This window comes from Eulemur rufifrons, chromosome 7 (assembly GCF_041146395.1).
Source record: "Eulemur rufifrons isolate Redbay chromosome 7, OSU_ERuf_1, whole genome shotgun sequence".
Lineage (NCBI taxonomy): Eukaryota > Metazoa > Chordata > Mammalia > Primates > Lemuridae > Eulemur > Eulemur rufifrons.
In genome coordinates this window covers 217,031,980-217,045,612 of record NC_090989.1, presented here as the reverse complement: position 1 = coordinate 217,045,612, position 13,633 = coordinate 217,031,980, and the positions used below count along the sequence as shown (strand labels likewise).

The 13,633-nt window shown below is 37.4% G+C and overlaps 1 protein-coding gene across 4 annotated transcripts in view; it reads left to right on the top strand.

Annotated features, from left to right (window-relative positions):
- Positions 1-13,633, top strand: part of PCSK5 (proprotein convertase subtilisin/kexin type 5) — a 413,377-nt gene that overhangs the window by 241,291 nt on the left and 158,453 nt on the right. For all 4 annotated transcript variants that reach the window (XM_069476379.1, XM_069476378.1, XM_069476377.1 and 1 more), the window contains exons 13-14: positions 5,373-5,509; positions 10,148-10,291. In XM_069476379.1, coding sequence (XP_069332480.1) covers positions 5,373-5,509; positions 10,148-10,291 — 281 coding nt within the window. The remainder of the gene's footprint in view (positions 1-5,372; positions 5,510-10,147; positions 10,292-13,633) is intronic.

Below are 13,633 nucleotides of genomic sequence, written 5' to 3'. Positions count from 1 at the left end.
TGAGTTGATAATAGTATGCATGTTGAAAGTTTAAAAAAAAACTTACCATTTTAGATATTACCAACCTGTAGAACCAGTACCCTTCTCACTCTCAAACTTTAAGGAAGCAATTTAGATTAGGAAAAAGAGAAAAACCTAATAGTATGTCAGAAGCAAATTATTTAAAATTTATAAAAACTAAACATCTAAAGAAAACCAAAAACTCAATCACAATTGAGCCCAATGAATTCGTTAAGCATTCTATTAGATCTACCTTAAATTGTAATGATGCACTAAAAAAATAAATAATAAATAAGCGGGAAAAAAAAAAGAAAACTTCTAAGAATATTGGTCTAACATCTAATTCTGTGAATATAAACATAATACTATTTGAGTAGTAGTGAATGATTCTGAAATTGAGATCCATTTGCAATTTTAGAAATAATTATATGATAACACACAGCTGCCAGTACTTACATTTAATAAAATGTCTTGTTATCTAGTTGCCATAACATCATAGAAGAATCTTGTAGTCTTGATATATTCACTAGACTTTTTAAGTGGAAGAGGAAAAAAAGCTTACAGTAATTATATGAGTTATTTCCTGAGTTAATTCCTGCATTTGATGGGCAGTCTTTTCTACCAGGCTTCATCAAAAGTAATTCATTTGAAAACCGCTCACAGGGATAGGGCTGTGGGGCACCATTTTAATAAGTGGATGCATAACTTGTGCCACTGCATGCCTATATCATTTCATCGAGCACACGATTATGAAGTCGACTTTGACAGAACAGAATTTCGCTGCAACAGGAGAAGTGGATACAGGCATGGAGTTAATCTACTCCAGCTTTCAGCACACTGGCTCTCTTTTATTGACATTTTACCCACACTAATCTTGTTGGCATGGTCTGATTTCTTCGCCGTCCGGCACAGTATAGACATTCACACTAGGCATTCAATTTTTTAGCTGATCAGAGATCCCACAATTAGAATCTCCTTCACAGGTATCCATGGTTTGACACTTGATTGTCTTGAGCAAGTATGTTTTTTGCAACACAAAGCTAATCTGCAAGTTAAATTACCTTTTGTTATATGCAGATGATGTAGTTTTTTTTAAATGTTACAATGCTAAAAATAGAAAATAGTTGAAGTTTTGAATCAGAATTAAACTATAGAATGACACATCCCTCTTTTAACTATCTGTGCTTATAAAAGACAGGGCGAGACTAGAATTGTGAATTGCCCGGTTCGTTGATGCAACAACCATCCGGGTCTGTTTCTTTTCCCATCAACTCTTTCAGCAAAAGATAATGATGGTATTTGGCTACATTTTCATTCCTCTCCTCAACTTTTATATTCACATGAAATTAATGAACATTCCAACTCTGAGTACAGAGAAGAGACCGGGGGTGGGAAACTGCTGAGCTACATAGACAAAGCCCATTTATATTCAGGCTTTGGAACACTTATTTGAATTCTGATTTACAGATATTTCTTCCTGGTACCCAGTTTATATTTAATTCTTGTTCCAAATGTGATTTGAAAAGTGATTGGTAGCAATGGAATGGTTTTCAAAGGTGGACAGGAAAGGGTAGAAGGGAAGGGTCTGCTAATCCAGCACTCAGATCCTTGACCCGCGAGTAATTCGAAGTTGGCTGGGGTTGTGGAAACAAGACTGCCCCTCATGTGATGGCAGCCTCAAGTCTCCTTTGTAGTTTTTGGATGTGAGGCAACGAGCCAAATGTCCTGTCTAAACTGTTTGGGAAATGCTTTTAAGTTCAGCACTCTTGGAGAGGTATTACGTGACAAGCTATTGCTTCAGTGCCCTAAATGGCACAGTGGCCTCAGTGAATGAGAGCTTAAGTTAGAGCTGTGGAACTCAAGGAAGAAAGTGGTTCTGAACTGGTTTTCCGCCTCCATTCATTTCTGTAGCAACATGTTCCCTTTAACAATATCTGTCTGTCACGAGGAGCAATTTGAAAAAGCTCCTCTTCCCCTATCTCTTTGCAGCCTTTTTGCCCAACATACACACGTTCTGGGTTTTAAGTGAAGAACTTGATGGATATAAGTCACTTATATAATGACACAGCCATTTCTTCTTGGCCAAGTCCGGTTTTAAGCCATAAACTTGTGAAACATCCCCGGTTGTGGTTGTGCAGTGTATTGTAGGATCTCCATAAAGTGTACCATCCTTAACGCTGTTGAGGATCAATACAGTGGAAAGCATTTGTGTGAAGAGCCACCATTTTCATCCCTGCCACTGTGGGAGAAAACCACCAGATCCAATGTGGTCCTCATCAAAGTGTTACACTCTTCGGTTCAAAGAGATAACCTTTGCAGATAATATACAGATGTTCTTAAAAAAAAAAAAAAGAGAGAGAGAGACAGAGAGAGAGAAAAAACAGGCTTCATGTCCAGAAAAGGTTTGAAAATCACTGCCTCCCATTTACACCGTTATGGAGATTAACATAACACATTTGCATATTCTAAAGAGCTGAGATGTCCTCAAGGAAATGGATTTATTCAATTTTGTTTAATTCCACCTTTCCTGAATTTTTTGATGATGGGACACTTTGAGAATACTGCTTAATAATTTTCATTTTTTTCTGTCTTTCAAGGGCTCAGGAACAGGTAGCAGGTGATTTTCCTGTTTATTGCCTTTCTCTAGGGAATAATGGCGAGTGTTAGCCATTTACCTAATACAGTACAAAATTGTGCCTCTGAACCCTTCAGCTTTAGAATCCAGCTGGCATTTTAGAAGGAGCCTCAAACACATTAATAGACTGTTTTTAAAAAAAAAAAAAAAATCAGGTTTCTGATACATTAAGTTATAAGGAGATTAAATGGGTTATTTTTGGTTTTAGAAAGACATATTTCCTCTCAGTGGGAAAATCTACAAAGAAGGCCAAATTATAACGACCACTGTACCTGGTGAACACGAAGTTAAAGCAAGGAGAGTTGATTGCATGTTCTGAACAACTATCAACCTCCAGTTACTGTGACCTTTGCATTTGTCTCAATTGCTTATTCTTATTTTTTTCAATAAAATAATAGTACACATAATTTTTAAAAGAAAAGTACTAAAAAAAAATCTATTGCCTGGCCGGGCGTGGTGGCTCATGCCTGTAATCCTAGCACTCCGGGAGGCTGAGGCGGTTGGATCGTTTGAGCTCAGGAGTTTGAGACCAGCCTGAGCAAGAGTGAGACTTTGTCTCTACTAAATTAGAAAGAAATTACATGGACAGCTAAAAATATATACAGAAAAAATTAGCCGGGCATGGTGACACATGCCTGTAGTCCCAGCTACTCGGGAGGCTGAGGCAGGAGGATCCCTTGAGCTCAGGAGTCTGAAGTTGCTGTGAGCTAGGCTGACGCCACGGCACTCTAGCCTGGGCAACAGAGTGAGACTCTGTCTCCAAAAAAAAAAAAAAATCTATTGCCCTATCTTGCACTTTCCATCATGTAGGTTCCATCTTAACAGAAGATGTCTCCGATATCTTTTGGATTTTTTGGAGTAGTCAAATCTATATTATATACCTATTTCTTAATATGAAAATTATACATTATCTATTAGCATTTCTTTATTCTGGATAAAGATTCCATTTATTTTTTTTCATATTTTGTATCGTTCAGGATTCCATCACAGGAAACAAAATAATTCTAGCTATTTTAAGTAGAGAGATTTCAGACAGGGAATTAGGAGCTTAGGAAATCCTCGGAAGGGTGGAAGAGCAGGGTCTAGGCTAGAACTCCAGGCATGACTCCCTGAACTGGATGAGATTAGTGGGCAGAGTCTTTTTACTGAGGCATTATATATTATTTACTGTTTTTTTTTTTTTTTTTTTTTTTTTTTTAGACAGTCTTGCTGTGTTACCTGGGCTATAGGGTTGTGGTGTCAGCCTAGCTCAGAGCAACCTCAAACTCCTGGGCTCAAGCCATCCTCCTGCCTCAGCCTCCCGAGTAGCTGGGACTACAGGCATGCGCCACCATGCCTGGCTAATTTTTTTTTCTATTTTTAGTTGCCCAGCTAATTATTTCTATTTTTAGTAGAGACAGGGTCTCACTCTTGCTCAGGCTGATCTGAAACTCCTGACCTCAGACGATTCTCCCGCCTCAGCCTCCCAGAGTACTAGGATTACATGTGTGAGCCACCACGCCAGCCTTAATTTACTTTTTTATGTGACTAATTCAATAGTTTTGAGAAATCTATATAGCTGTATAACCACACACTATTACTTTCAAGATATAAAGCAGTTTTCCATCAGCTTCAAAAATTCTCCCATTTCTCTTTTCTTCTCCCCTCCCCAGCCTTTGACAACAGTTGCACTGATCTGTTTCTTTTCTTAAAGTTTTGCCTTTTCTAGAATGTGGTATAAATGGAACCACACAGTATATAGCCTTTTTTGTCTGGCTTCTTTCATTTAGCGTAATGTTTTTGAAATTCATTCACACTATTGTATTAGTAGTTATTACTGGGTAGCAGTTCATTGTACAGATACACAGTGATTCCTTGGTATCCATAGGGAATTGGTTCCAGGACCTCCCAAGGGTACCAAAATCCTTCAATCCTCAAGTCCCTTTTATAGAATGGTGTAATACTTTCATATAATCCATTCATGTCTTCCCTTATCCTTTAAATCATCTTTAGATTACATATAATACCTAAAGCATTATAAATGCTATATGAATAGTTGTTATAATATTAATATATTGTTTAGGGAAGAATGACAAGGAAAAAAGCCTATACATGTTCAGTACAAACATAATTTTTTCCTAATATTTTCAATCCATGGTTGGTTGAATCCCTGGATGCAAAACCCACAGGATACTGAAGACCAACCGTACCATAATTTGTTTACCCTTTTACCAGTTGAGGGACTTTTGAGTTGGTATAGTTTTTGATGGTTATGAACATTCCTGTGGAGTTCTTTGTGTAAACACATGTCTTCATTTCTCTTCAGTAAATATGTAGGAGAGGGATTGTTGAGTTTTATTGTAAGGGTGTATTTAACTTTGTCAGAACCGTCAAGCTATTTCCCAGAGCCCCTGTACCATTTTGCATTCCCATGACTATAAGAGAGTTCTAGTTTCTCCACGTCTTCAATACTCTACTGTCAGCCATGTGGGTAGAGCCTGAGCCTCGTTTCCCTGATCCCCAGTGGGTTATCTGTTCCAGGTTTCCTGTTACACGGCCAGCCCCAGGCCTGTTTTCCTATGGTAGAACCATGATATATGTATGGATCTGCTAACTAGCGAAATCCAAGATAAACATGATCTCCGGTGTCCAGCTAACCATGCCGGTGGATACAAAAAGATCATTGGTCAGAGTCTTGACTTGACCCTCACTGGATTTTAAAGAACACACAAAGCAATGTTTTATGGTTCTCTTTCAGGCTATTTGACCATTCCATGGAAGGGTTTAAAAACTGGGAGTTTATGACCATTCATTGCTGGGGAGAACGAGCTGCTGGTGACTGGATCCTTGAAGTTTATGATACTCCCTCTCAACTGAGGAACTTTAAGACTCCAGGTAAGCACTCCCTGTCTTTAAATCGGTCAACTACGTAGAAGAAAATGATGGTGTTTATTTTGGCCAAAGAGTATTTCACACTCTTATATCAGTATCATCTTTTTTCATGTGATTCATTTCATGTGTGCTTTGAATTGTCAGCATACTTTCAGTTCTCAAGATTGCCATTTGAGAGGTAATAATTTAAGGATAAGAAATAATAAATATTTAGACATAAGTATAGAACAAAACGTGACAGCTTTTGATTGATGTTTCAGAATACATGATACACATCTCTAACCAGCTTCCTGTACTTTCTTTGTCTGTAAATAAGTCAGCCTTGTCCTGTAATGTGTTAAATTGCATGGTAATAATTTTTTCACAAGAGGAAACAGGCTTCCTTCGTTGTCTTTTTCTTTTGGTTTTCCCTAAATTTAATTTACAGTTCAGGCAAGACATTGAGTTTGGCCTATGCCAGCTAATCTGAATGATGGTATTCTGCCATGCATGAGCACAAGAGCCAAGAAAAAAGAAAACTTTCTTGATATGTAAAACATGGAAATTGCAACGTTGACAAAGATCTTTTCGGGTAGTCTCAGACTCTCATGCTACACACAGCCTATTTCCCTCTTCATGCTAACATATGAAGCGTGTTTGGAATATAAAATAAGGGAAAATACAAAGTCAACATGAGGTGAGAGATTGTGTTGCCTGTGTTGCCCATGACAGAACCCTGCAGAGTGCTTAGCTCAGCAATAAATGATCTGTTTGATAACTGTCTAGCTTCCCACCTATCCATGGACGCACCTTTAGTCATCAGATAAAGTCCTCCTTCTCAATTCTCTGTTCAGTGCATCTGCAGTGAACCAGGCTGATGGGGACCCTTAGGACTGACATTCAATTCTAACTCTTTACTGATTACGGAGTAAATTAACGTAGACATTTCTGTAGTTGTAAAAGTGTGTATAATTCATATACAGCCAGCTGCACAGAGCAAAGGAGACAACAGAGTAGAACACAGGGATATATCAGGCTTTTGCCTGCCAATCTAGGAAAGTTACTCATTCTGAGAGATCCATTTTTGATCATACATTCTGATTATCTCTTTTCCGTAATTCTGTGATGCAGTTCATCTGTGTTCCCACACTAGTCTCGCAGTCAGGGAGGTCAAAACCTCCCTGGCACAAAGGGAAGTGATCAGTTTGAGACAGCACCCTCCAAATGGTGGCCCGGTCACAATGAATCGGGGTTAACGTGTTGTCAAAGAGTGTCTGTGCCCAGCTCACCTCCAGCATGCAGCCTGAATATAATGGTTGCCAAGGTGTTATGCGGAAAGCAAATGTTTGTCAACAAGGCAGGATCAATAGAGAAGACATTCAGATTATAGACCGCGGTTTCTAGACACTTTCACTTTGTCATAATCTACTTAGTTCCTAAGGCCTTCCTTTCTCCTTGCCTGCTCTTTTCAGGGCATGCTTATCGTCCCTGCTGCGAAGACACATGGGGTCGTGGCACATAGGGGCAATGGCAGCATGGTGCTGGTGCTGTGCTGCCCTGACCACAGGCCAGCTCCCAGTTGACCCATCAGTGGGTCTCACTGCAGGGCCCTTATATTTCAAGAGACCCCAGAGAAATAAACACTGCCAAAGTGTGGCATTTGTGTACCAAGGGGCACAACTTGCAGATATAAAGGGTAGATTATCTGTTAAGAATTTTAAACAGTTACAAAACTAACTAAAAATGACTCTACTCTTTGTTACCACCACGCACCAGCAATTCTACTCCCTGCAACAAGAGCAGGCCGCTCCTTGGGGCATGCTACTTGTTACCCAGGCATTGCATGCAAGGGTTGGGGCTATGAGTATAAATCCCTTTGCCCTCAAGGAGTTCAGAGTCTGTACAGAGCTTACTATGAATTTCTGGGCTAAAAGCTCTCTGCAGTAGCTCAGATAATCTAGAGTTATCTATTTCATAACATCAGCTTCTCCTTGTACTATTTAGATGTTTACATTTAGCCTCAGTTACTGCCAGTCATTTTAGAGATGCCAGAAGAGACACACCCTAATGCTACTACTGGCCTGGAGTCAGGAGGCTTTAAGAAACGTATCATCTTTGCGTATCTTTTCTTCAGCCAACCTTTCATTTCAGCATTAGTCACACCTTTGGTAAGGGACTTTCAGTTTCCTGTTTATAGGTGTGCTTCTGTGTGTGTACTTGTGTTTCTATCATTGTTTCCATGGCATACAGTCCTGTGATAGGTTTCTCCCTCTCTGATTAATAAGGGAATTCTTTAGTAGGCTAGTAGAAATTCAGCTGAAGATGCAGGATTTTTCTAGCCACTTAAATGGTAGAATCATCCTCAAATGTAGAAGTTCCTGGCTCCACACTGAGTTTAGATTTGCTTATTGTTTCTTCCCGTTTGTTTATTATTAAGAACGTTTGGTGGGGATGTTACTGTTTTTTGGTTTTTGCACATCAAACCTATATAAGCAGATTGCATTTATCTGTTAGCAAGTAGGATGGATTCCTTTCATTCTGTATTTACACAGCTATTTCTTAACAGCATGTTTCAGTATCAGTTACAGAATCTTCCATGGAATTTAACAAATAGAAAAAAATGGTAGAGGAGAAAAAAAGGTGGCCCAAATATGAGTGTATTTGATGTGAATCGTGGCAGAGGTTCTAAGGAAATAAAATTACATAATAAGTGAAATATAAAGAGATGAATTGCCCAGCAAGGATATCACTAGTGGGCTTATAATGTACTTTAGAAATGGCAAAAATGGAAATAATCAGTTTTGAGACAGCACTCTCAAAAGCACTTACGAAGGTAAATTTTTAGATCCAAAATGATCTTATGTAAAATGAACCAGGTTTTAAGGTGACTGATAGGTGGGATGACCCGCAGTGTCCTTGTATTAATGCTCCATTTGTATACTTGAGAGATGCCATAAGGAAAATGGGTTCTCTTTTGCATTGCTACCTAGAGGCGATCAGATAGGTCATCAATTTCTGGCAGTCATTTACTTCTTGCTACTACTTAATGCGTGCCACTTAGAATTCTGAGCCTGAATAACACCCTGACTGTAAAAAGCACGGTCATTAACAAATAAGTCCAGAGAAAAGCTGGCAGAGGGCAAACCGTATATGAACCAATTGTACTGGCCCAATACAGATGTCAGAAAAAATATATGTATCACACAATAAGTTAATTTTTAAATGTCAGGCTACTAAACTAGAAATGAACAGGAGACAGTACTGTATAATGGTTTAAGAACACAAGATTTGGATTCAAAGTGAGTTTTAATATCAGTCTGTCCACTTACTGCCCTTGGGGAAGTTACCAACCTCTGTGCCTCTGTTTCCTCATCTGTGTACTGAGAATAGTGGTACCGACCTTAGGGTTGTTGTGAACATTGAATGGAGTAAAATTTACAAAGCATTAAGGCCTGTGTTTAGCATTTACTAAGCACTTAAAAATGTCAGACATTGGTTTGATGGTGATTGTAGATGCTAACAGATGAAGTTCATCCCTCTCTGAGCTAGTCCCAGACCCTAGTCCCTGACCTTGCCTGGATTCTGTTTGTTAAGCCCAGGTGGAAGGGAAACTGAGAGGGATCCTGCCTTCTATCCATCATCATTCCTACTTATGTTTGATTCCTTTTGATGTGGGAATCTTATTAAGCTTAATGGCCTGGAGGCACATTTCCTTTTCTTTCTTTTTTTTTTTTTTTAATGTTCAATTTTTTGCATTGAGCACTTTAATTTTATGAAGCTAAAAAATAAATGAATAAAAACTAAATAAGAACTACACTAAAGCAAAGTGTTCCTTGTGAGTGATCCAGACTCACAGGAGGTGAAACACTTGCCTCAGGTCCAAGGCATCCTTGACCGGAAAATGCTCTTTTGCAACATTGTCCAGTAGAACATTCTGCAGTGATGGAAATGTTCTATGTCTGTGCTGTCCCGTACAGTGACCACAACAGCCACATATGGCTACTGAGCACTTGAAATATGCTCACTGTGTCACTAAGGGCCTAAATTTTTAAATTATAATTAACTTACTTCATTTAAATTTAAATAGATAAATGTGTCTAGTGGCTATCATATTAGACAGAATAGGTCCATAGGATAGTATAAATAGTGATGTATTCTTAATAGTGAATGACTCTATTCAGAAATTAAGTGGAACAAAGAGTTGTTTTTGTCTATTTTTTAACAAGTCAGACAATGTCAAAAATTTTTTAAATGATCAAATAGGACTTTTATACCTAGAAAAACAAAGCCTTCTATAAGATTCTGTGCTTCTCTTAAATATTCATAATTTGAAATTCAGCCCTTGATCCGGCAATCCAAGGTGTGTTTGTTTCCCAGTCTTCCTAGAAATGCTGATTAAATCAAGGCCTATCCTATAGTAGGTGCTCAGTAAATATGTGGTATGTGAATTATTAAATAGTTAATTCTGCAAATGGTAGAAAATATGCATTTCTAGTCCTGTGTCGGACGCAGTGATTCATACCAGTCTGCTTCCCACAGTTCTTCTGTTGCTTTTTCTTGAGTGAGAAGGACTTAAAATATGTTTGCTGACAACATATTCTCAGTCACAAAGCTAAAGAAGGAATATTCGGTCATGCTGTGGTTTCATTATTATTTCTCAAGGTAAATTGAAAGAATGGTCTCTGGTCCTCTATGGCACCTCTGTGCAGCCGTATTCACCAACCAACGAGTTTCCTAAAGTAGAACGTTTCCGCTATAGCCGAGTAGAAGACCCCACAGACGACTATGGTACAGAGGATTATGCAGGTGAGCTGGCTTCCAGTAGGACACAGGGTAAGGAAAGGAAGCTCATGGATCAACCCCACACCTGGGATAATCTCATAATGGTATTCCAGTACACTATCCATGTTCTGATATATTTTCTTCCATCTTCTTTTTTAATCCCTCCAAATATTTGTGTTTCTGTGTATTGGTACATTCATATATTTAAATATCCATACTATAATTTATTTGACCCATAATCTGAGAGGCATAGTTTGCTTAAGAGTCTTACACTATTTTAAACAAGGTTTGGATGAACACCAATATTTATCGGTCTTTGTCTATATCTTTAATTATTTCTGTAGAATAGAGTTCTGTTTTGAGATTTACTACATCAAAGAGGATAATCAGCTTTAGGGCTTGGAAATATTTTGTCACATTGCTATCCAGGCAAGATGTACCTGTCTACACTGTGACCAGCTGTGTGAGTATTGATTGCACTCGTTCCTGCCAGCATTGATCAGAAAGGAAAAAGAGAAGCGAAAAAAAAAAAAAAAGAAACGCACATTTTAAAGTTTTATAGCATTGATTGCTAGTAAATCTAAACATTTTTCCTCTGTAGTTCTCTGAATTAAATACAACTGTCTTTTACCCATTTTTCTATTCAAGGTGGCAGGAATTCTCATCTATTTATGAGAACTCTGTATGTTACTGTTTTTCACATTGTCTCATGTTTGCTGAAAACGTTCTCAGTTGTCACTTGCTTCCCAAGTGTAATTTTTGTATTGTTTTGAGAGAAAAAACTATTAAGAGAGTAGGGTTTATAGTTTCAGATACAACATTTGTGATTTTTTTACAGAAGTTTTATCCTCTAAGATCAGCTAAATAGTCACATGCTTTTTTGGTAATCTCTTATTTTTTACATTTGGCCATTGATTCATCTGGAACTTATTTTGGTTTATGATATATAGTGTAAATTGAAGCTCTGTCTTTAGTTATTTTCCGAACAGGCTAACATCATGGACTGAGTAACTGTCCTTTCTCTTTTATTAGCATAGGATGCTTCCTTTATGATAATACAGTAAGTTCTTATACCAGGGTCTCTTCTGGTACCACCTTTTCTGATTCATCAGTCTAATAATTCTCAAGCCAATACCACCCACACTGTTTTACTTATTTTCATTTCACGATGTCTTTTAATATCTGTAGAACATCTGCTTCCCATTTTCATAGCAATTATGGCCCTATTGTTCTTCCAGATGAATTTTAGAATGATTTTTTAAGTCCCCCTTTAAAAGTCCCATTAGAATTTAATTTGAATTTATATGCAATCTCATGGGAAGAATTGTTTTCACAATATACAAGCTTTCCATCTAAAACATAGACTATGTCTCATTTTATTGAAATCTTTTTATTTTAGATAGTTTTCTCCTTGTTAGTGTTACACCTAAGTATTTGGGATCTTGTTGTTCTTGCCTTGTAAAACATACCATGCTTTCTAACTAGTATATGCTGGTATATAGGAAATCCATTGGTTGTTGCATATGTATAACATATATACAGTCATATATATGTCCACTTTGCTTAACTCATTAATTTATATGTTTTAGAGTTGATTTTCCAGGATGTTTTAGGTACATATCACCAGCAAATTGTTTTTTCATCCTTCTCATTATATTTCTGATTACTGTCTTGATGCATTGGCTAGCACTTCTAGGAGTATTCAGTCCTTTTGAGATATAATATATAACACATAATGGACAAAACTTCTCCTAATGAAGAGCTGTTTATAATGCACCTTTAGATGAGAGATATTTTTTTCCGCAGTTCTGAGATTTTTCTTTAGATACCGAAGATAAAATTACTTCATTAATCACCTGAACAGACTATCTTAAATATCCATGTAGTTGCTTTTATTCTAAATAGGTAGTATCCTAGAGTTAATAACATGCTTGGATAATTGAGACCAATTGAACTAACCAGATCTAGATTGTGTTAGATTTTGTCTTGTTTTGCTTTGAGCTTGTAACATTACTATTTATAGCTAGCAAACCATTTTGTCTCCTCTGATAGAAGAAAGTGTATCCAAAAACATAAATGGAGCATAATATTACTCTTTATCTTATTCAAATTCTGGTAATATTTCCAACTCAAGTTTTGGTAACGTTAGGATTCTGAACAGTTATATATCTTTGTGGTTTTTCTGATTACATCTCTAAAACATTGACATTGGCACTTGTGAGAAAACAAAGACAATTATTTCATTATTATCCTGCAACCTACAATGCTAAACTGCATCTGGGACAGTTTAAGATTATAAAAGAAACAGCATAACACGTGAGCTTTGCCATACAGAGCCCTTTGGGCAAATATCAAGAATAAATGTTTTGTGATTTTTTTTTTTTAATTCTAGAAATCATCTGGTGAAAATTTAGGGCCACCCATGACTCCTCTTATTTGGAGCTGTGATTTTTCACCTTCATTTAGAAGTAAGCCTGATTAGAGGCGCAGATGGCATTATCAGAACCAGATCCCTGTACTGTTTCATCGAATCCCAGGGACTGTGAGACCACAGCTGGCTGAACTTCAACCCTCACGCAGCAGAGACGCCACTCCCTTGGTGTGCAATGGTAGACAGCTAAAATGTCCCAAGTTGTACTGGAATTTAATTTAGAGATCCATTTAAAGCTTTGGGGAAAATAGAAATAAAGGATGTTGTCAAATGACTCTTGCAATTAATCAGAAGTATATTTCAAGTCTGCAGCATTTCAAAATGACATATTTCCATTCAGATCAAGAGGTCATCTCTAGTATATGATTTGCTACCTCTAAGCAGGAAACTGTAAATAGGTATCAAGACCTATGTGTATCCCAACTCTCCTGGCCATAGGATATCTGTGCCTGAGGTACTGCTTTATAATCCAAGACTCGATGCTGATAAGTTTGTGCCAGATGCCATTTGATGTTTCTTTCTGGCCGCGGTATTCAGTGGCATTAATGACCATAGTGTAATGCTTGGAAAATCAGTTTTTTCATCAGTAAAGTAAGGATATTTGAAAAAACTTAAGATTTTTCTCTAAGTCAATTCACCCCAGTTCTAACATTTTATGTTTCTGTGATTCAGAAATTATAAAACATGGTCACGTAATGACTAGAGGAATCCAAAGTTCAACTGTAAATCCTTTTGATTAAAATAAGTGGGATTCGAAATATTCCTGGTATCCTTGACTTACTATTTGCACATTTCATGCAATATATTTATGGCTAGTTAAAATCGTATGAGTTTTCAGTGGGAAAGATTTTGAAAGTTATGAGTCCAAATGTCCCAAAATAGAGAGAAAAAAAAAAAGAGAGAATTAGAAACTTCTATAAGGATCCCATGTCGTT